We start from the raw sequence: 24,325 nt of genomic DNA, 5'->3' as shown, positions 1-24,325 counted from the left end.
AAATTATCGATGACGCACCCTGGGCAGCCAGTCGGATAGCTCGCCCTACTGACGTCATATGGTCAAATCGCGTCACCTGGTCAGGCGCGGCTGAAAACTCGTAATGTGCCGTTTTAAAACCTTACAATAAAAGTTGTCGCAGTTTCACCTGAAAGGCGATGCATCAATTGCGATAGCAAATTTGAAGAGAGCTATACGGAGTAATGATAGCAGCTTTATCAGCTGTATAAACTTGGACATGCAGCAGCACCGGCAACACGCAGAACTGTTGTCGACGCCGTCGGCGTTTTGCCCGCGTTCGCTCAAAATGCGTGCGGCGTTGGTGACTGTTGCCGGAGCCTCTGATATAAATAGGCACTTGGTGCCGCAGCTAAACGTCGCCTCCCTTCCACGGCCTTTCGTGCGTCGGAAGAATGCACGTTTGCTCTACATATATGGTGATTGTAGAGGAAGAAAGAGAGGCCTACTTCTGCAGCCCTTAAGGGAGCACAGCGCAGAACGCGCGTTTGTTCTCCGCCGTGCGTTCACTCCCCGTGAAAGCGCGCGTCCCTCGCGCCCTTTCACTCGCACACACAGCGTTCGGCGCGCGGCGACGATTTCATCTCCATTGACGTCATACGGAACCTCACGGCGACGGCGACGGCAGAAATCTGCTTTTGAGTGTCCATATAATTGCTATCGCAATAAAATTACCCGCTTTACGTGGGATCAGAAGGACATACTCCAACGACTCAGTAGGTTTGTACATAATCGTCAAAATCGTTTCAGGGTCCATTAAAGAGGCCCTGAACCACCCCTCTGGCTTGGTGAAGAGTCCACGAGTAGCATATGATACGCTGCTGTGAACATCTCCTCAGCCAAGTTTTGCTGTCGTACGCGTTGCGTGAAGCTCGCAAGCGGAGCGCGAAGTCACCTTTCGCTCAAACGCTCTCTTCATAAACACGACCGCCTGCTCCTCACTCTCTTCTGGGGCGGTATTCTGTAAGAGTCTACCTAGTGAACTGTCCATTTCGACGACCGTTGATTCGCTGCTGCTTGACGTGCAGCAAGGAGACTGGCTGGCACCTTCCTGCACGTCAAGCAGCAGCGAATCAACGGTCGCCGAAATGGCGAAATGGACAGTGCACTAGGTGGACCCTTACAGAATACCGCCCCTGGACACTTTATTTCGTAATAAAGCGGATTACCGCGGCCGCCGCGGGGTGCCACCACGAGTCCACTGGCTAAGCGCACTGCGGATCGCCGAGGACAACAGCGTTTGGCTTACGTTCAATGCGTGGTAGGCACCAAAATCGGAAGTCGTAGCGTCAACGTTAACATCCAAAATAAAATTTGAACTGCGCGCCATGGCGACATTTAGAAGGCGGAGCATCGTGGCCACGCCCCACTCCGCCATAGCCTTCGCAGTGCAAGGCATTGAAGAAGGAACGGGAGCACATCAGAGACCGTGTTTGATTGCTAGTAACTCCGCTTCTGCTGAACGCATTAGAATACTTCTTGCGGCAAAGTATTTCTGAAATAGCCCATTTTCACTTCAAATGCCTTTCTCCACTTCGATAAAAAGTGGTTCAGGGCCCCTTTAAATGCAACGATCTTCATTCAGGTCGGTTAAACGGTTGTTTTTTGCCATGAGTATTGAGAATCGCAGTAGACCCTAGGTAAAGCCACAGCTACGCCGCACAAGATGAGACTGATGCACACGAATCCTGCGTTGCCCATTTGTTTTTATTTTGCACATTACAGACCGCAAGTTCACAAAGGAGACACATCCGGAAAGACAATGGTGCCGTACAACCAGCCTTGCATCAACAGCTTGCTCACCAAAAGCAACAACAAAAGCAGTGTCAGTGATATGAGCAACGTCCGCTGCATAGGCCATGCAATCTTACAACAGTAATTGACAACAGCGTGCTTCACAACAACCACGAGGAGCTAAATACTAGTGCACACAAACACAAACCCACAGTAGCAGACTTTTGCATCATATCAGCAAGCCAAGATTTGAAAGGAATAAATGTATACCAACAACCTAAATTGAAATACAAACAGGAAAATATAAATGATTTACATTTTATTATTTGACATTGTGATATGTCATGGTTATGTAGCCAGCCATTCAATGCGGGTATTAACCTAAGGTATAATGCGAAAGCAGGCATAACAACTGGCATAGGTCGTTCAAATTATGAACGTGGTCAAAGTGGCTAGTCATCCTTCTAGTATGCAAAAGTTCGGGTATCATCATCTTCATCATTATCATCAGCAGCAGCCTATATTTATGTCCACTGCAGGACGAAGGCTCTCCCTGCGATAAGCAAAGCAAAAGCAATGTTTTCTCCCGAATTTTTTGACGAAGAAAGGTGCAGTAGGCTCAACATCCACAGAATACAGCAGAATCATCATGGTCAAGTCATTGACATATGCAATGGCATGAGACAGATAAATAAGGTTTAAGAGGAAAGGTGTACTTAGCAAATATCAACATGGTAGGAACCAGTCTAATGGCTGAATTGTCAATGACAAGGGGACATGTACGTGATTTTTGCACAAGTGGGTCACTGTACAACCTCCCCTACAAAAGCTAGGCACAGACTAGGTGTGAAAAAAAAGTTCCCTGAAAGTGGCCATATTTTTGCCTTTTTACGTCATGTTAAAGAGACTGCTAGTGGCTGCAGCTGTCTGGCGCAAATTTTGACAGAATACTTGTTTCCTGCTGACCGTGCAAGCCAGATTTGTAGCTATCCCACTTCAGCTTCAGTGAAAAGAAGTCCTTGCTGCAATGACTGGATGATGCAGAGTAGGTGAAAGGAATAGCACAATAGCGACCACCAAAGATTTCTTTTTCAAAGCAGATCTGGCACAAATGCATTGCCTTCATAGCAGGCATCTAACTTGACTACTACTGCGCACAAGAAGAAATATTCTAGTCATGTATAATTTCAACTTTCTGGATCAGTTAATAGAAAAGTTATGCCCAGTTTTGCATTTCTTTCAATACAACATTTGTAAGGTCACAATGTGGTATTCATTCAGCACAAATCAGTTAAATTAAAGGAGCACAAGGCAAGTCCTTGTCCTGCCGTGCCTTTCATGTGTACGTCCTGGACTGAATAACATACTACAAATGCAAACCGACCTGCCTGAACACAAGTGTTGTCAGGTTAAACCAGTTTTGGCCCCAAAGCACCACGTCCAACTCATACACACACTGACAGGCATGGAAACAGACACACTGTTACTTCTTTCAACTTCGTCGTTCATGTTGGCAGCAAGAAAAAATAAGAACAAATACCGACAAGTGTACTACACACGCATGAAGAGAAAACCTAGCTTCAACAACTTTGTCAACAGATGAAGGATTAGTTACAAGACAATGTTATTGAAGCTCCACAAGCCAAAATTTTACTTTCTGCTATAGTGTGAAGATTAAGAAAACAGGCAGGTACCAAATTCACAGAGAAGATAGAAATCCAAGCAACACATTGCACTTTGCTAAAAAAAAGTATTTTCTTGCTTTGCTCACTGCATTTGTTACAACAAAAGTGTGCTCCACTGGAAATGTACAGGAAAGTCACCAAGATCAAAGAAAACACCTAATTGGTGTTCACACAATAACCACTGTAGCAGTTTAAATACGGCTATTTTTTGCTGCTGACTGCAATTGGCAGATCTCACACTCTATACCCGGACAAAGTGAACTTCGTTTAGCTGCAAAAACCAATGGGAGTTAACTGTCTGGAATACAAATCAGGTGTCCCCTTTCATATTTGCACACAGTGCACATTAGGTGGACTGGCTTTCTTCAACCATACTGTGTTGAACTGTCACACATACAGTCAACCCTCATTAACTCAAACTCTGATGTCTCGAAATATCGATTAAGTCAATTTCTTTTTTCCGGCCATGCTTTCCACCCATTTTTTCACCTCTTATCTCGAAGTTTTTGCATTGGACTCTGGAGATCTCAAAATCTCCACTTTGAAAATGCCAGGAAAAAGGCAACGGGGCAGTGTAGGCAGTGTCGCTCGCACGCGCTCTTTAACCGGTGGCATCTTGCTAGCCAAGTCAAACGCCGTGTCGGGCGGTGCTCCCAGCTCATCTTTCCCGATTCTTTCTATCACCAATCGCACGCACTTGCTCGGCTGCTCGCTGCCACTTTGTTCTGGCCTCGCGCGGCAGTGGTAAGCTGGGGTTTAATCTTGTTTTTCCCCTCTGTCAGTGATGCATTAATGTGATCGCAGCGTATTAACAGTGACTTTGCACAAGATGATGGGCACTTCTGAGCCAGCGCGATTAGCCCATTCGCTGCGTGCAGCAGCAGCCAGGTTCGCAGCGAGCGCACAGCATTTCAGTGAAATCGCGGCTTGATAAGGACAAGGTGAAGAAAGAAGCCCGCAAAAGCACGCGAAAAGTGCTGCGCAACTAGTCTCGTGGCATTTTTTCGTCTTTTGTGGGCTTTTTTCAAAGCTTGGAAACAACTTTTATGGAGGACATATTGAGCAACAGAGAGGATCAGGAATTTTTTCATGATTGCCTACAATTTGCTGATTGACAATTTGACTGATTATAATATTTCAGATGTTAAGGAATTAATAACAACTAATGTGATTAGGCAAAATTCAAAAAATAGAGCAACTTGCTCAAGCAATGGCAAAAAACATTACCTTGTTTTTACCTCACGTTTTTTTTAAATTTTGCCACAAGTTGCGTGGGACACCCTGCACAGTGAATAAAAGGTTAACGCCAGTGTTTTAACTTACTCATAATGCCTCTACTTCCTGACCTCTTGTGCAATGTGAAATGAATTTTTTTTTTTTTTTTCAAAGTGTTGCTACACATGACTCAGATTCCATGTTGTTCTCAACACAAGCTAACTGTAGGTATGAATTTATAAAAGCCTCCTTCTAGGACCTATAATAAGAGTTGTAAAGTGCTCAAATAAGGCCAGCATATGAGGCAAATATGTAGCACATACCACACGCAAAAAGTCCAATTTAAATGAATAGCATTCTGAATGTGTGCCACAAGATTTACAGCGTTGCCACACAAATAACTTGCAAAATTAGAAGGGAGAGGAACAAGGACGAAATGTGCAGTGTTTGTCTATACAAACAAAAGTGCTTAAAGCTCATATGAGCTCCTCCTATCCAGATTCAGTACATGCTATCAAAAACTTTACAAAAGTTTCAGTTATTTCAACGTGTTCTGATACGTCACCTTTCTAATGAACACCCCACACAGACTGTCTACAAAAACTAGGCTAATTACCATTGGAGGGCTCAGACTGGCTTAACCTCCACAAGATAATCTTCAAAAGAGTCCTCTGGGCAATGTGCGAGTCATATTCTCAGTAAACGAATTTCAATGATGCTTTCATCTTCGCTTAACATAGCAACCAGCACAATGCTTCAGAGACATTTGGTTAATGTCTCAGTGTTAATGTGGTCAATTCTATCAACATAGTTGATGACACAACACCAACATAACACTGAGGGGTAGTCCACCTAAGAAGAACATCTTGAGAGGCTAGCTCGTTCATGATTATGGAAGGGAATTACTTCATAATGTAAACAAAGCAACAATATACAAGAGGACACACAGAAATAGTGTAAGCACAGCACTGCACTATCCCAATCTAGGGGAATAGAGAGAGTGCTCTTTATTGAAAAGCACAGCGTTTGGCGTTTGTATATTCGCTGACATGCTACTCAGCAGGGAATGGAACCGAGAGGAAGAAAGGCCCTAGAAGAAGCAGAAGAATAGAAAAGAAATAAAGAGCAAAGGTTGCAGGTTTCCTAATCTTATTAGCAGAGCAAGTGTCCTAGGCGATGAAGGCAGATAATCTTGTGAATCTTGTAATACAAAAACTAGCATTCTTGATAAGATGAAGTGGGTGGGTCGTAGTTTTTAGAACAAGCTTATCGAGTCAATATATAAAAACAAGACAAAGTGCTTTGCGCTGTTTCGATTGGCTAGGCCATGGACTCGGCATATGCTTCAATGTCAGATAGCCTTGGTAGAGCATTTCCATATTCATCTGATATCAATATCGATCGTCTCTGTAAGTTGCCCACTCGAGCAAGACGTGCTTTCAATCTATGCGTGCCCTAATTCTATGCGTAATCTTCTGTGCTGCCCTTTCTTCACATTCGCAGAGTGATTCCCTTTTCTATTGCACCTAGATGTGGCTGCCAGCAACTTCTCGTTACACCAACTTCCGCTGCTTTAGTTTATCAGCATGGAATGAAAGTAATGTCTCCAGTAGTTATTAACAGAGAATAAAACTCCACAAAAACTTGGGCAGCAAACCACACAAGAAACACACGATACATATGGGTAACAAAGCAGGTGCATTTTAGATGTGCTTTAGTAGACAGTATCAAAGAGATACCACCCTTGGTTTCAGAAGATAGACATTCAGTGATATGGTATAAGATCAATCAACACAATGCAAACCTGCACTAACGTAACGCATTTTGGAGGCACATCAGCCTTTAGGAATTGATTTAAGATTCAGCAGTTGATACTCTGAAAAAGTGCCAAATTTACATTCATGGGCAGTGTAAAGATAACTCTCACAACCCCACTCAAACCCTGGCATTCAATGCAAACTGATATGTAGTGATAATCTGTAGTATAACGAAGAAAACTGACATCAAAAAAAGATGTGAATGTTTGCTGAATGAATTTATGAGAATCAAGGCAAAAAGATGAACCAAAATAACATAATGGTAGGACAAAGTCAAAAGCTTTCTGGTCCTTAAAACGCAGCTTGCATTCAAGACTGCCTAATCCTAGCATAATCTGCAAAAATTCAAAGTTCACTGACTAATGGGAAAGGCCATAAAGGAGCAAAATTTGAAGAAAAATCTTTGGGCAATCTGCAATTTAAAGGAAGACACGAAACATAGTAGCAACTACTGTTGTTGAAGTTGACAATCACTCTTGTTCAATAAACTCAACTATATACAAATTCATCGTTTCGAGCCGCCTTCGTGTCAAGTTAATGACAGTGTTAATGTTTTTTCTTACCATCATGGTATCACTACAACAGTGGCTACATTTCCTTCACACAGTAGTACAACACCATATAGAAATATCTATAAAAAGACTCTCTGAATAGTAGCAGGGGTAACAGATAAGCTACATTCACTACGACTAGACTAGACTCCGCGTACGAGACAAGATATATTTTCAACCATTATGGCACATCACAGCATGTTAGTACAAACATTAGGCTTTATCGACGATAGAGATAGAAACGACATATATATAAGCATACACATATCACGACATATCACGAAGATCTGCAATGCTTTTAAGCATATTAATGCAGCATTTCCATGGCAGCCCTCACACACTACAATCAACAAGACTACATTGAGGCCACACAATGACAAAAGAATTTTTCGTTTCACCAAGCAAAGAACAAACAATTTCATTTTGAAAATCCTGGCCTGCATTACATGAGGCAGCAAATGTAAAATTCCAGCTAAATAAAGTGCAAAGCAAGTATCCCACAAGACTATTATTGTGATGCATAGCTCTCTAAAGAATGCAACATAAGAGATATGCCAATTCTTCTGTATACAAATAGCTAAAAGGTAAAATAAACAAATACATAGCCAATATGCTATATCTTAAGATGATGCAAGAAAGGCACACATTTGCTATAATTACAAGGATTATCCTAATCAGCAAAGGAGATATCTAATATAAAAAAGATAAGACCCATCAAATATATTACATAAAGACAGACCACGTAAACTTAGGGCTCACTAAATCAGCAAAGCAAATCTTCAGGCGTAAAAGATTTATCATTCAAAGCATGATTTTGATAAACAAAGATAATAATACCTGTAATAAAACAGATACACGTACATAAACAAGGTCCCCTCAGATTGTTAAAACACCCATGATATTTAAACTGAAACAACCAAAACACAATTGACTTCATAAAACAGATGACAGGAAGAAAATGAAGAGAAAGATGCAGTGACAAAATGTGTCAGACCGGTACTACATACAATGGCCATGACAACAGTAAGTAGCCAAATGTCTCAAGACCACAAAACAAAAGCTGCAGGCCACAAATTTATAATGAAATGCATAAGATAATTTTGAAGAACTGAAATTCAGAAAAGAACAGCTTTACAACACAGAAAAATGTTATACAACAAAGCAGGTTGTAACACAGTATAAAAGAACAAATACATGTGACTGTAGTGCCTGTGCCATAAATACAACTTCAGGGTGATAGAACCGATTTGCCCTGCTATACGTAAACAAATGAAGAAGTCATATAAAGTCTCAGAGGATAAACACCGAAGTCCATCTCTTGTACAATGCACCCAATGTGATTTGCCTCCATATAATTTCTTGTATGTGATGTAAACGAATCTAACTTAACAAAGAGGCACCCGGCTAACATAAAATCCCAACTCTTTCCCCCCAAAGAATAAACAAAAAAGACGGGAAACTCAAAGGAATACTATGCTGATAGACAATTAGGCATGCACAACATACAAAGAGCATCCTGTTTATAATTTATCATTGCACTGTTAATGAAGCCTTGCCATCACAAGGGAGCACTAAAGTCAGCTAAGGAAAAACTGATTGCAAGCAATTTTAATGACTTATTTACTAACACCAGAATAAGTACAAGAACTGTACATTTCCCACTTCAGGTGCTGTCTTTCATTGCACAAGAAACAAAATATAAAAGGAAAGCAGCAAGATTCAGTTTAGGAGAAAACAATTTTCTACCCACTACAGCAAGCGCTGTTTACTTAGCTAGACTTAAAAAGAACAAATATAATTCAGTTCAAATGAAAAAAAAAAACATTTTTTTTTCACTCGGTACAACTGTGCACGTCTCAGGACACATTTTTGGCAGCTTAGAACTTATGATCTATTCCACTGTATGACAACCTAATGTCGAGGTGAGAATTTGTAATAATTCTCTTTCCAACAATCCCTCTCTCCCTTTGTTTCAGTCTCGTACATTCCGTAACAACACGCTATTTTTGCCAGAATTGACCGCTGAGCACTGCATTCACTTGCATGCACATGCCATCAAGCATAATTTTCACAAGGACAGGCTACTCAGCACAGCAGAGGAAAAGAAAATGAAAGGAAAGAATCATTACAAAATGCTGCCCTTACTGTGGCTTAGGCTGCACAATGAAATGAACAAAGTGACAGCAAAAAAGGAACCAAGAGATGTCAGGGCCATTTTTCAGAATCCGTGATGACATTCTTCAGGCAATTATCTTATAGCTTTATACAAGAAAAATTTTAAGTCGAGTAAATGCTGACAGTCATCTGCTCATGCGTGCTTCAGGCAGATAGCTATCAAACAAAGTGTTCAGTGAACTATGGTCTGCACCACAGATCCCTGTTAAGACTTCAAAGAACACAACAAATTATGCAGGTACATATTCATGCTTCACATGTTTTAAGCTGAAGGACAAACTTTCGATTAAAAAAAAAAATATATCAGCTTGCTGTAGAAAACTGACTTAATGGCCCACACATCAAAGGTAAACATGCGAGCTTCACCAAGCAGCTCTAAATTACAATGAATAACCGAGCACAGCTGGTGTAAGTACATTGAGATAATGATGAACCCACAAAAAAAAGTTCATGAGATAAATAATCAACATAAGAAGGGAAAGAGGTACACTAAACAATAACAAAATTATCGGAGCAGGGTAGCCCTAGAAACACACCAGGGCCTTTTTCCAGACATTCACAAGCATAAACATAACATGGCATAGTATTGTCAGCAAATGTTAAAGTACAAGTTAACAAAGAAAGAGTCACAAATTATGTGACTTCCACAGCACACCACAACCTTCTTAAATCAGAAAAATATAGGATAGATTCTCCAGAAGAGCTTTAAAAGCTATATTGAATATTGACTGACAATTGCTGTAAAGCATTATCCAAGATGTGCAACTTAGTGTGCCCAACTGCATAAGCCATCAACCCATGTCTGAGAGCAGCTCAAAATCAACTTCAAAATATCACAACGGTTCAAGTCAAAGTCTAAGCAAACAGTCAACACCAAGAATCAGTGTTATGCTGTGCTGTGTTGATGCAGTAGTGGCGTTGACATGGTATTTATCAAACAAAACAAAGCACAGGGTCACACAAATGAACCTACCTTCAAAGTCAGGCACAAACAAAAGCTGCCTTATGATCTTACAGAATAACTTAGTTTGGTTACAGACAGACTCATAACTGCTAGGATGTCCGCTTCACATTTAAAAATTATACAGTAGACTTCCATTAATTCGACTCCAATGAAATGGATTTTGGGTTCAATTCAATCCCAACCGAAGGTCCCGGCCATTGCCCATGCATTTCTATGGGCCTTAAATTTAGTTATTTTCATCCTAAAATTGGCCTTTGCCGGATAATTCAAACTTGACCAGTCAGCACGCACATGCCCGACCCCTACGGTGACCCCTACAGCGGCCCCTGTAGTGGCAGCGTTTGCCTTGGCGGAGCTTAAGGTACAGTGAATGTGTAAAGCACTTGTCCTCTCCCTTCGAAAATGCCTATTTTGGGCTCACCCTAAGGAGATTGTACAACACGTATTAGACCCTTGCCAATGTTTCTTGGTAAAAAATCTGGTGTGTGTTACGATTTCTACTTTGTTTAGGAGCTTTAATGTCATTTCTATGTTAGTTTTCTATTTTAGACACATAAGAAATTGACACGCATTTGATTCGGGGGCGTGTTATACTCTGGAAAATACTGCCAAATTAATCAGCATTGTAGTTTTTGTCTAGTTTAATTGAACCCGTCACATAATTTGATCAATTTTGTCGGTCTCATCAGGGTCAAATTAACAGAAGTCGGCTGTATTGTTACTTTATGTTTCGTCTTAGTACAGGAAATGAAAAGTTGTAAATTCCAATTGAAGCAAAAACTTAACTTCACTTGTGCTCAGCTTTTATGTGATATGCATCATCACTAATATTTCATAAACGTGGAGAGTTTTAAAAGCATGTAAAAAGAATTTAAGTTTTACGCACACAAAAAAAATTCATATGACTTGCACTTTTTCTATGATTTATTTCTTTGTATCTATTTCCATGCATCCCTTCTACTAGAGTTTCATCATGCAGCATGATGGAACCTATTTTTATCATTTTATCTATTTCTTTGATGAGATCATGGTTAATCTCACAAGAGAACTCTGAAGCAAGAATCCTTTGTGGCTTTGAAAAGTAAACATTAAAGGACTCCAGCAAAATAGCCTATTCATCAAACATGCAGAAAGCCACAGAACAGGAAAACTTGTCAGAGTTCATGGCAAAATGTATGTATAAGCACAAAAGTGTCCAAAAGAACAAAAGGGCACAAGTGAAATTCCACAAGAGAATAGTTTTTGAAAGAATCGCCCCCTCACAATCTCGAATTCACAAACTTCTCAGGAGAAACCCGAGGGCCAAGTCTCATTACATCATCTCCTGCAGAAATAGAAAACACATCTTCTTTTCTGGTTTCTTTAGACATATAGAGATATTCATGAGCAACAAACATAAGAGTTATGAGGACTTTTGGAAAGAACAGGAGAGATCAAAACAAAATCAACACACCCTACCGGATCGGCCAATTCGAGCCCCAGACATTTTGCTATTGTTCTCACAATGTGTTCAGAGATCGGTACTGTCAGTGTGAAAGCTACCTATATATTAAATCAGATCAAAGGGGCAGTTCTCAAAGCAATAGCCGGGTCTTAGCTTCTGTTCTGTCATTAATCAGTGGGTGTGTGTGCTTGCAAAGGCAGTGTCGCCTCCTCTGGCAAAGGCGTTCGACGGTATGATGTTCGAGTGGTCAGGTACACCACCATGGCGGCAAAGCACACCATGCACACCGCTATCATGTGGCCAAGCACAGCCTCGCCAGGTAGCGTTTGGTAGTTTGCTTTCCTGCACACAGGAGAGAGCAGCACAAACGTAGTCAGCTCATTCAGATAAACAGACACAGCAAGGGGATAGCTTCATCGTCAAAAATAACTGCTAAGCAAGACATACCTCTAATGCACTTATTATAAAATTGTGTGCAGCATGAACAAGCATAAATAATTGAAAAATTCTTACCCTTCCGCAGATATTTATTAATCATCACTGGTGCAATGATAAGTCAAAGGAGAGCTAACTGCCCGAGTGCCACAATGCTATCAGGGAACACACATAAAATGCTTCTACGTGGCACACTGTCCCATTCAGACAAAAATTTTGCATAGACACAGCCATCAGGGACATCATCATCAGCCTGCAGGAGATCAGTAGGCCTCTCCCTGCGATCTCCAATTACCCCTGTCTTGCGCTAGCCAATTCCAACCTTGGGCCTGCAAATTTCCTAACTTCATCACGTCACCTTGTTTGCTGCTGTCCTCAGCTGCACTCCCCTTCTCTTGGTATCCATTCTGTAACTCTAATGGTCCATCGGCTATCCGTCCTACACATTCCATGGCCTGCCCAGATCCATTTTTTCCTCTTAATGTCAACTAGAATATCGGCTATCCCCGTTTGCTCTCTAATCAACACCGCTCTCTTCCTGTCTCTTAACATTAGGTGTAACATGTTTCAGTTCCATCACTCTTTGTGCAGTCCTTAACTTATTCTCGAGCTTCTTTGTTAACCTCCAAGTTTCTGCCCCAGTATGTTAGCACCGGTAGAATGCAATGATTGTACACTTTTCTTTTCAACGACAGTGGTAAGCTCCCAGTCAGGATTTGGCGATGCCTGCCGTATGCACTCCAACCCAATTTTATTCTTCTGAAAATTTCCTTCTCATGATCAGGGTTCCCTGTGAGTAATTGACCTAGATAAATGTACTCCTTTACAGACTCTAGAGGCTGACATCAAGGACATACCCTGTCTAAAATCACATTTAGTGACAATACTTGTGATTTACTGACAAAGACAAAATATGTCATCTATAGCAGCTAGGCCCAAACTATCAAACTACTGAGATTATTCTTGATCATAAGAGACATAGTGATGTTCATCGATGAAGCTTGAGGAGTTGATTTTGCACATAAAACAGATTCTCAAGACTACTGACTTCTGCACAACACTACTCCCTGCAGTAGCATTTATGGGAACACACCAAACCACTGGCGCTCTTTGGCCACATCTGGCCCTTGCACCAATAAACTCCAACAATCATCATCACACCAAACCACAACAGACTTGGCAACAGTTGTTTGATGAGTCAGTGTTTTAAGACAACAATGTGCTAAGATGGCCAGCTGGGGCTACGCGCTTGGTAATGAGAGTATGCTAGAGCCAAGCACTCCCCGAGATTACCTGTGGTTTTGTAGCTTATCACTCCTAGAAATCCTTATTGGAGTAAAACACCAAATTATGAGACTGCACACAAACCCACATGAAAATCGGGACACACACATTTCTATTTTCTTCCAAAATGACTCATTCCTTGCGCAAATGATGCAGCTCCTTGTCTATCTTTTTTCGTTAGGAGGCAAGTTGCCTGGAAAATGTTGTGCCAGAACCTTCATCAAAATGTGGTCGGAAACCCTGCTCCTCATCAATGGGCCCACGCTGACATAGCTACCCTGTATTACTGTAACCACCAACAACTCCAGATGATTGACAGAATTTCCGCTCGTGTTTTACAAAACCAACGTGTCATTAACCCTTTCAGTGTCAGGTTCTTTCAGAGGTGATGCACCCCCAGCGTCAGGTTGTTTTGTTGAATATTATAAAACGAACACAATGGTCTATTTTTTGAAAGTGCAGAAATAAAGAAATGACACGGATAATGGCAAATGCTCTCTTGGTGTGCGCCTTACATTCCTCTCTGACAAAAGGAATGTCAAAAGAAACATGGTGGAACAGAAACACGGAAACATACTGGTACGTCAGCGACGCTAGAAGGGTTAATTGTCATGTCAAGCAAATGCCTGAACAACTTGTCTTGTCCAAAAGAGCCTTTCCCCTTGCACATAATAAAATTTCTAATGTATCCACTGATCGCTTCGCAGAGAACAAAAAACTTGAGCCCGGAACAAGCGTGCTTCAGTGGCATGCAAAGCCTGCCTTTGACCTTTGAAATGAAGCACACTCTCGTCAACCAATATGTCTCATTCTGGCATGTAGAGTGCCTGAATTTCTCAACAGGTGTGGTCAGGACCGACCACAGCGTGCATAGTCCCGGTTTTGTGTACTGATCATCTGCTGCTTCATTATCTGTGAAGCGCAAAAATTAATCCTAGGATGAACCAATCTATGCTCAACATATCACCAAAACTTGGTGGGCAGATGATATCTTTTGTTAACTAGCACATTTTCACATCTGGCTTCTTGATCACCTCTCACAATGTGACAAACGCAAGGAACACCAGCATTCCACTTCAGTCCATTGACTTCCAAAGATTTCTAAGATGTGTGATGCATGGTTGTTTCAGAATATACTGAATTGTAAAGCAGCTGGTCTCGGTGACAATGGGATGAAGAGGCTCTCCAGCAAGAAATTCAAAAAATTAGCCTACTACTACTCCTGCACCATCAAGTGAAAGAATCATACAAGGAGCATGGTGAATGGGAATGAGGTGGCGCCATGGGGGATCACCTTTTGTCATGCCAATTTTCAAACATGTGCTTAGTCTAAGCTCTCAGCGCTGTACAAGGATTCACCACTGTCGTCCAAGGACAGTTTAAAAATTGGCCTCACTCGAAGATTCTGAACTCTCTGCATCACCTTTTTTTTTTTTTTTTTTTTTAGTAAGACTTTAATCTTCAGCTTTCTCTACAGAGGCCACCATTTTGAAGAACACGGCAGGTCGCAAGAAATATATATATATATATATTATATATGTGAGTGCGCAATGAACCTGTTCCTAATATTAAGCAGTTTTTTTTTCTTATTTAGGATACCTTGCATGCCTCAGGGGCCTGTAAGATATTGAGTAAAGGGGGCCAAACATAAAGTGTGCGTGTAATATTCATTGAATGTCTCACATACGTCGAAGAGAAGCAACAGCAACAAAAGCCAAACTATAAAAGAATTCATAAGTGCATGCAACACTGGCAAAGATTAAACCTTTATAGTCGATAAATGTTAATAATCACACTAAATACCTTCTATCTACAAGTGTATTCAAAGAAAGAAAACTAGAATATTATATAGTATACAATATTAAGGTTGTATCTCTGAAGAGGAAAAAGAAAGTATTTAGAACAGAGAACAGAAAACAAAGAAACATGCCATATGCAATGAATGAGAGACAAGAAAGATCACTGGGTCATGCAATCATGCCACGTTCGAAAACAAACAAGGTATCTAGAGGTTTAATCAGCAAGCAGTGGTGCAACAGCAAAACTATGATTTGGAGCAATTTTTGCAGGAAAATCTTGCATTTGGAGCAGGAAAATCCCAATTTGGAGCAGGTAACGGGAAAAAAAAACACAGTTTTGGAGCACTAAATCCCAAATTTGGAGCAGCTTCACAAAGAACACTAACTCATAAAACGCCATAAAATTTACCCGGCATAATAAATGCACACGCCGACTTCGCATTGGATTTCTGGGGAAAAAAGTGTGTTCATTACGCGAGTAGTATATACGGTAATTCACATTAGTAGCGTAGGTGATGGCAGGGGCGCGATCGGAGATGGTTGTTCGGAGCGCGCGTTCAGTTTCGCCATGCACGGTTGACTTAGGCCGCGCCCGGCAAAATTGAATACGCGCTCCGAACAACGACCTCGATCGCGCCCCAGCAGTGCACTGCACGCAACTTTTTCTGCCAAACATGTGGAAAATACACATGCATTTTTTCGCGAGTGGTTTCCTTTCGTTTTTTTTTTTTTTTCTAGCAAAGTGTCGCAACGTTCCGGCGGTAGTCGAAACATGCAGCGACTGTTTGACAATCTATTGGCGTTTCGGCGGCGTACAGCGAAAATTGGCACCGTTTCATTAACGATGTGCCTGTTGCCACGTGGAAACGAACCCTTGCTAGTTTTGTGCATTGCGTCACCTACAAAGCTCACACCGTCAGTTCCAGGTCGCTTTCTGTACCGTACAAGCGAGTTTCCGTGGAGCATTCATAACCGCTCCGCTCGTGACCGCGTGCACCAATACGGCGAGGATCATGTTGAGTCAATGCGGCAATGGCGAACTGCTTTCATTACTGCAAGCAAAGCGCACTCCTTTTCTAAGCGAGATTTTACTGCATATACAACATGCCGCACTGCAACCAGCTACGAAAATATTCTTCGGCACCCACCACCAAACACAACGTCTCGTCTGGGCATGTATTTATATAAATACGGTGGCTAACGTAGTTCAGACCTCGTCTGCGCTACTAGATCGGACTGGAATGGTTAGCGATGTCCAAGCTGCAGGTTGCCAAAGCGGCCTTTGTTACCCGCTAAAACTAGCGTAACTGAGAAATTTAGCGGCTGGTCGGGCGTTTTGGCGCATCTCAGCACAAAAATACAAAATTGTATCAAAATGGCGCAATTGGTACAGCTGTTGCACCCCTGAGCAAGATAACTGTCTAGGGCGTCGCAGAATGTGTCATGGTTCAACTGGCATGCGATGCTGTCCATGAGAGAATTCCATAACCGGACAGCACATGGAAGTGCAGAGTAATCGAAGGTACATGTTGACCCGTAAATGCGGGCATAGCTGAAATGACTGTGAAGCCTGTGTGACATGGGGCAGGGTCGTTTCAGGCATGCTAGTGTTGTGTGAGTGGAATGAATGAATTTGTCAAACAGTGATAACAGGGCAATGTTACAGCAAATGTTTAAAGACTGCAATGAAACTTTCAGTTTGATGTGTGTTATACTGGGCATAGATAGCTGTAATTGTTTGAAATGAAGTGGCTAGCCCTATTCTGAATTCGTTCTAGTATTTCAACTAAGAATGTTTGGTGAGGGGACCAAATAGAAGAAGTGTACTCAAGCTGAGGACAAATGAGAGTTTTACAAAACTAGCTTGCGAACAGTGGAAGGGGGACTTCGTAGGTTGCATCGCAAGTATCCCAGTGAACCAAATTTTGCATGAAAATGCAACAGTAAGACAAAGGGGAGACAAAGTTGGAGAATATTAATGTACAAACAGTTTACAGATTAAGCCACACAAGGTGGTTGAAGCAATGTCCTGAGTAATGTCCCGGTCATCATTGTTGCCTTCATCCACACAGGGGAAGCAGCTTGTAACATATCTCTGGTGGACCGAGAACTGTATCGGCGCGGATTAATCAGACTGGGAGCTGGCTGAAAAGTATGGTTTGAGCCAGGAGACATGAACAGCATCAGGAGGCGGCAAGGAAGATCATGAAGCAGTCTAGCAGCATGATTTCATGGTTTACGTAGCTAAGTTGCCATAAAACCTTGTAAGCACCCACATAGTGTCACAAAAGGTTTTCAAAAGGACTGATACAGTGGCAGAAAATCCAGAGAAGGACTACGAAGCCAGGAGAGAAGCAGATGTGTCTGTGGCAACAGTTGCACCTGTTCTTCTAAAAGGATTCTGACTAATAAAGTTGAAAACTTGGCGATCTAACTCGCTGCATGAGCCTGAGCAGCAGTGTAACGGGCACATTTTGTACGATGGTGCATGACAGCAGCTAGGAATTGATGTCAAAAGATAAAGCCCAGTGGTGGCCAAACAATAAGTAAAATGGCAAGAAACCAGCAGTGTCATGGTGGAATGAATTGCAAACAAGAGTAACATAAGGTGAGACGCTACGCGAGAAAACTTATTACAGCAAAGCTACATATGACTCAGACCCCGGGATTTCTTCGTCTCCATCGACAGAAAACCATTCCACGAATTGAAGCGAAAAGTGCCTATCTCTACTGGAACTGCGCATGCAAGACACACCCCAGTATTCGTTTTAATAAAGAAAAGTACAAAACAAATGTCAAAACCACATGATAGATGATAAAGCGTGTTCGAACGATGCGAAGCACGTAGCATTCGCTGCACGTGTTTCCCAGTAAAGATTACAGTTGCATAAGATGCAGTTGCCTGGAAGCGGCAACTGTAGCATACAAAGCAGGGAGTGAGGTCACTACACATTCATAAGTACAAGAAGAACCCGCCTAGCAACTGATTTCATTTGTGTAGTGATAGTGCTATGGGAAGGTCGCACATAGTTAGGACTCCTGAAGAGCAGCGTGAACACGATGAGCGGCGACGGGAACAGCCACGTCAATATGCACAACGGCATCGTGCTCAGGCTATGCAGGATGCAGCGGTTCCTGCCCAAAGCAAGCCACGCACAGTAACGACGCCTGGCTTGTCTTGCTTCTCTTGCTGTCAATCATTTTATGCGCTAGTGCATTGCTCAATAGTTCAAGGCTATATCACATTGGCCTATCGGATCAGGTGATACCACAACTTCGCTCGCCAACTACCTTTACAGCGTGGATTGGAGCCACAATATTTATGTGCAAGCGAAGATGCCCAGTCTGCGAAATCAGCGAAATTATGTATGTTGCTACGAAGACGAGCTCCGGAAGAGGAAGGCACGTGAAGGTGGAGAAAAGAATCACTGCATTCGCACCCTTTCCATTTGTGCTTCAACCTCGCGGTGCTCGCTGTGCGTGTTTGTGGTGCCTCTTCTTTGCATGTGTAGCCATATGTGCTTTCCCTTGCGGTACACAAGGCATCGCACCATGGAGATCGATGTAGTGTCCGCAAATGCAATCACGCCCTTTCCGTTTGTGCTTCAACACCGCGGTGCTCACTGTGCATGTTCGCAGCGTCCATACATTTTTACGCGCAAGCATACATGCCCCATCTGCCAAATAGGCAAAGTTATGTTTGTCACCACGAGGCAAGCGAGTGCCGGAGGAGGAAGGCGCCTGGAGGTGAAGAAGAGAATACTTCTTTCAGTACTTATTTCGAATGCATATTTTCGTTTTTATCAGTGAATATGTATTCTGGTTTTAGCGTTGCTACTAAAATAAAATAATGTAAAATGACAGGCATAAGAAATGGCCCGTTCAGTCATCAAACTGGAGCAGGAATGAAGGAACACGCATACACAAGTACAAGCAAGTGAGCTACTGAGTTCACAGAGAAACTGTACATTTCACTTCCAATCAATCACGATTACTTCATCTGATTATAATATGCACACATGCATTTGAACAGGTTTTCTTCATTAATATGTGTCCTCTCATTTCTGTTTACCACCGAAGTTTAGAAAATGCCCTCTCAATGTTTACACTTGAAACAAGCAACCTAAAGAGGTGAAGTGCCGCGGTACCTAATGTTGGCCAATCAATCAAATGTGTTCTTCAAAAGACGACCGGCACCACGTTTTCTAGGGCAGCCCACTGCATATGTTCACACAGCTCTTGCTACAGAGCTTAAATCGTGTCAGTGCCACTAACAGCAAGCTTTAAGATGCTCTCGTAGATCAAGGAGTCACGGGGCATTTCACACTTCAAATTTGGGTCCACAATACGCACGTTAAACCAAGTCAGTACAGTGGTGTACCACATGCTATTTGAAACGTTCCTTACGACACTGTCATTCCACTTTTGTGCCACAACTTTATAGTACAATTGCAATGTTTTGGCGAGTTCAGACCATTTTTCTTCATCCACAAGGTCTAGCATGTTGGCAACATCATTGTGGTAGCCTCAATCCTCCTCAGCCCACCATTGCAAGAATCCTCCTAGCTGTATCACGAGCAAGGAGTAGACATTGCATACAAGCATGTATTCCAATTTAGCTTTTTCAAGAGTGTCTAAGTTGAGTTCAACCTTTTTCTCACAAATTTATATGAAGAGAGACCCGTTCGCTGGCATCTCGATGTGTCCGCGAGAACGTTTGGGAACGTTAAGGTAAGTCAGTTACTCGTGCACCCAGAAGTTCAACAAACTGACCTTTTTCAGTTAAAACCAAATTCAGCAAAATAAGTCGGCAGACTTTCATCGTTCTTTTTTTGGTTTAAACCAAAACCGTTGAACTCTACCTATATTTTTGTCTTCAGATACCTAGAGTGCTGAGCTGTGAAACATAACAATTACTTTCACAAGTGGTTGCTAGGTGATATTCAAAAGGCATGCATTTCGCAATTGACCGTTAATGTGACATCTCCAATTTATTGACAGGGACTGTAAGATTAGATCCACATGTACCATCAGTAAAACATAGATGACCCAAAAATATGAAAAGCGAAGTGCCACCAAGACTCACAGCGTGAAGAGGAGCTTCTCCAGGATCCCCATTAGTGCAGTGGCCACAGCAAGCACAAAAACGGCCAGTCCAAAGTAGATGTGCAGAGGCAGGTACTGAGCTCGCAACCACTGGCGCACTCCAGGAAACAAGAAAGCCACGAATCCACACAGTAGCTGCAATAGCACAAAATGGTGTCATTTCTATGTACTCTGTTTACATGATGAGAGTGATATGCTATCAGCAGCCAGCTACAGCTGCACCACAGTGCTCTGTTTGCTTACTTCTGTTGCAAAATAAAAGTAAACATATTTATCACAACAGTACACGACCAGCCTCTTTTGCTGGCCAAGCTCAAATGTAAGCATTCAAGCCAAGTATGTGTTAATACAGCCCTGCAGTCACACATTCCACAGTGGTCCCACACTGCTCTCAAGACATAGTTCTACAGCTTCAGCTATGAAGCAATCTCCTTAGTTGTCTAAATTCCAACCCCCCCCCCCCCCCCGCTGCAACGAGTCTGTTGTGACAGGCCTGGTTCAATCATATCTTTGAAATAAGCTATAACATTGGGTAGTGTCGCAAAGGTTTTCTATCTCTCACTGAAGAATTCCATCTGTTACTCGTAACAGCAGGTGTTGTACTGGAACAGCCCTTGGCAGGTGCTGCTTGTTATGCACTTCTCGGATCTTTCACATATTCCACTTGCCAATAGATGCCTAGAAATTTCATTTTCCAGAAGCAAACACTTCCCATCAACTTGGACAAAATTTATCTTACCGACAGCACCAGATATGCCTCCCAGAAGGTCAACATTGCTGGATAATTAAGGTTTTCTACTTTCTTACAATATGAGTGCTTGCAATGCTGCCTATTTCAATATTTGTGCAGGATTCAAAATACCTTTACAATAAGCCTCTGAACTTCTTGATCCTATATGTCCTAAGGGGGAAAAAGAACAATGGGAGCACCTAAGCAATTCTTATGATGTGTAAATGCAAAAGCTTTTACTTGTCGCTGAGTGTGTCACTGAGTTATGTCAATGAGTTTAGTGTTGCAGTAAAATGTTGCTGAGGTTAGTGATGCTGCACCATGTTTCCGAGTGTAATGTTGCTGCTTATGAGGTCGCAACAACGCAAGACGACAAAGCAGTCATACTGTAATCCATCAGTTGAGTTTTATTTGTGGAGTTCTCATTAAAGTAGTGTTTCACGCACATTGCATTGAGCGTTCTTTCTCGATGACATCACTTTTCAGCACAATGACACCACTTTGCCGAGCAATGACTACTTTTCTGAGCGGCACCATGGTGTTGACACTACATTTCTTCATCGGGTCTGCAGGTGAACTCCACCTCATATTCTGGGGGGATGACGTAGTCGTCATCCGATGGGTACCTGAAACATGTTGTATCTTATTTGTCATTGTCGTCCATGGGCTCCGGCGATAGCGTCTGCGGATCCAAGTTAATCAGCAGCAGCATGGCCTTGTGATCAGATTAGTATGTCGACATGTAAATTACTTTGTGTGCTGTGCATGGCATGCAGATGATGTTTCACTGCAGCAGACGCGTGCGATTCAACTTCGGACGATGACAACCCCATGAGCACCAGCTCATGCACTCAAGCAGTACAAAGTTGAACAGAATTCTCGAAAATGACCAAAAATGCTGCAGTAAATATGCTTGAAACTAGGATAGTTCACAAGGACATGCAGGGACATGAACACAAAGAAACAGGATTGAATGAGTGACACACAAACAGGTGTCAGCAGCATTTAAAGCATAATGCAGGATGAAAGGTGAAGCGACCCGCCATGGTTGCTTAGTGGCTTTGGCGTTATGCTGCTAAGCACGAGGTTGCGGGATCAAATGACGGCTGCAGCTGCCGCTTTTGAACCCCAGGTGGTCAAAATTAATTTGGAGTCCCCCATTACAGCATGCCTCATAATCAGATTGTAGTTTTGGCACATAAAACCCCATATTTTAATTTAAATTGAAAGGCAAAGCTAAGGTAAAAAGAGCTGTATATACTCGCGATCACGTTTGAAGACAAAGGCACACAATTGGTGACAAAGTCTGTGATCACGATTATCACTGCCTTTTTCTTCCTTTCACCCTTCACGCTGGCTTGAGTTTTCAATAAATGACAGTTCTTAGTTAGTGCTTCCCCCATTCATTCCTGTTTCTTTGTGTTCAAGTCCCTGTCCTTGTGTTCTTAGGCTAGTGCAAGAATGATGGGATAGTAAAAATTCAACTAATTTACTCTCTTCATATAGTTATTGGCAAAGCCACGCTATTGAGAATATAATAGATACTTGTGTTCCTTTCTACGTTCATCATATTGTACAGTCAAACTTCGATATAATGAAAATGTATATAAAGAATTATCGATATAATGAAGTGAGTCTAAAACCCTTTTCACTGATACCAGCGTTAACGAAAATATGCTTAGAAAGCATACTGAATATCATCCTTCTCATCATCAGCCTATGTATGTCCACTGCAGGACAAAATCCTCTGTCTGCGTTCTCCAATTACCCCTGTCTTGTGTCAGCTCACCCCACCTTAAGCCTGGAAATTTCCTAATTTTGTCACATCACCCAATTCTCTGCCACCCTGAACTGCACTTCCCTTCTCTTGGCATCCATCCTTAATTCTACTAGACCACTGGTGTGTGTCCTATGCATTACATGGCCAGCCAAGCTCCATTTCTTTCTCTTAATGTCAACTAGAATATTGGATATCCCCATTAGCTGTCTAATCCACACCGCTCTCTTCCCGTCTCTTATGTTATGCCTAACGTATTTCAATCCATCGCTCAATGTGTGGCCTTTAAAGGAGCCCTGAACCCCTTTTTATCGAAGTGGATAAAGGTATTTGAAGTAAAAATAGGCTATTTCAGAAATACTTTGCCTCAAAAAGTGCTTCAATGCGTTCAGCAGAAGCGGAGTAATTGGCAATCAAACACTGCCTCCTCTGTGCTCCTGTCCCTTCTTCGATGCCTTGCATTGCGAAGGCTACGGCAGAGTGCGGTGGGGCCACAACGCTCCGCCTTCGAAATGTCATCATGGCGCACAGTTCAAATTTCATTCTGGATGTTAACATAGACGCCACGACTTATGATTTTGGTGCTACGACACGCTAAACGTAAGCGAAACGTGGTTGTCCTCAGCGAGCTTAGCCAGTGAACTCATGGCGACCCCCACGGCAGCCGCGGTGTAGCCAACTGCAGCAACCAATAGTAGCCGCATATGGAAATGTGCTTTATTGTGAAAGAAAGCCCACAGAAAAGAGTGAGGATCATGGCTTCTTTTGAAATGAGAGTGTTTGAGAGAAAGGTGACTTCGCGCTCCACTTGCGAGCTCCGTGCACTACGTACGACAGCAAAACTTGGGTGAGATGTTCACAGCAGCGTAGGCTACCCGCGGACTATGTTATTTCACCAAGCCCGAGGGTGGTTCAAGGCCCCTTTAACTTCTTTTCAAGCTTCTTTGTTAACCTACCGTAAAATTCCGAGCAAGCGCCCCCACCCGTGCAAGAGCACCCCCCCCCCCCTAACTTCACTGCTAATTTCAAATTTCCGTGCCGTTCCGGGAAAGGGCCGTCCCCCCCACCTCCCCCCCTCCCGCTCCACACCAACACTGGCCTGCCACATCCAGTCCTCGAAAATAATGGCAATTCGGTAAATTGCACCGGTGCGCATCGGGGGGCCCCGATGAGCCATTTCATCGAATCATGGTTGTACCCGCGTTCCCCAGTGGGCACACGTGTGCATCGGGGCGAACTGCGGCTGGCGGTATGTAATTCACGGACCGCCGGCTGACGGTGAGATCTGCCTCTTGCACGGCACTGAGGAGTGCCGTGCAAGAGGCAGATCTGCGGCACAGCGACGTGACCACTCGGCAACGAGTGGTCGCGGCTACGCTCTGGCGTCGCCAGCAGCTTCACCGCTGCTAATCACTCGCCACCGATATCATCGCTAGGCCTTTTCTAGTTCACGTCGAATCTGTAGCTGACGGTGCTTCAGAACGAACCGTCGACGCTCCCAAGCAGCAATGTTTTGTTACCGTCATTGCCGCTTTGCCCTCATCTCGCAATAATTTCACACGATGAAGAAAACATGCTGATATTTGTGGCG

The 24,325-nt window shown here is 42.7% G+C and overlaps 1 protein-coding gene across 7 annotated transcripts in view; it reads right to left on the bottom strand.

Moving 5' to 3' along the window:
- Positions 1–1,704: 1,704 nt before the first annotated feature.
- The window catches only part of LOC119442484 (transmembrane ascorbate-dependent reductase CYB561), a 42,651-nt gene continuing 20,030 nt past the window's right edge, over positions 1,705–24,325 (bottom strand). For 5 of the 7 annotated variants that reach the window (XM_037707384.2, XM_037707386.2, XM_037707385.2 and 2 more), the window contains exons 4-5: positions 20,208–20,362; positions 1,705–11,945 (exon numbers count right to left, since the gene is read on the bottom strand). In XM_037707384.2, coding sequence (XP_037563312.1) covers positions 11,771–11,945; positions 20,208–20,362 — 330 coding nt within the window. In that variant the 3' untranslated portion in view covers positions 1,705–11,770. The remainder of the gene's footprint in view (positions 11,946–20,207; positions 20,363–24,325) is intronic. The other 2 variants (XR_007465717.1, XR_007465718.1) reach the window with 2 other exon arrangements.

Source organism: Dermacentor silvarum, chromosome 2 (assembly GCF_013339745.2).
Source record: "Dermacentor silvarum isolate Dsil-2018 chromosome 2, BIME_Dsil_1.4, whole genome shotgun sequence".
In the NCBI taxonomy this organism is placed as follows: Eukaryota; Metazoa; Arthropoda; class Arachnida; order Ixodida; family Ixodidae; genus Dermacentor; species Dermacentor silvarum.
Note: the sequence above shows the minus strand (reverse complement) of the source record. Positions and strands in the feature narration are given on the sequence as shown.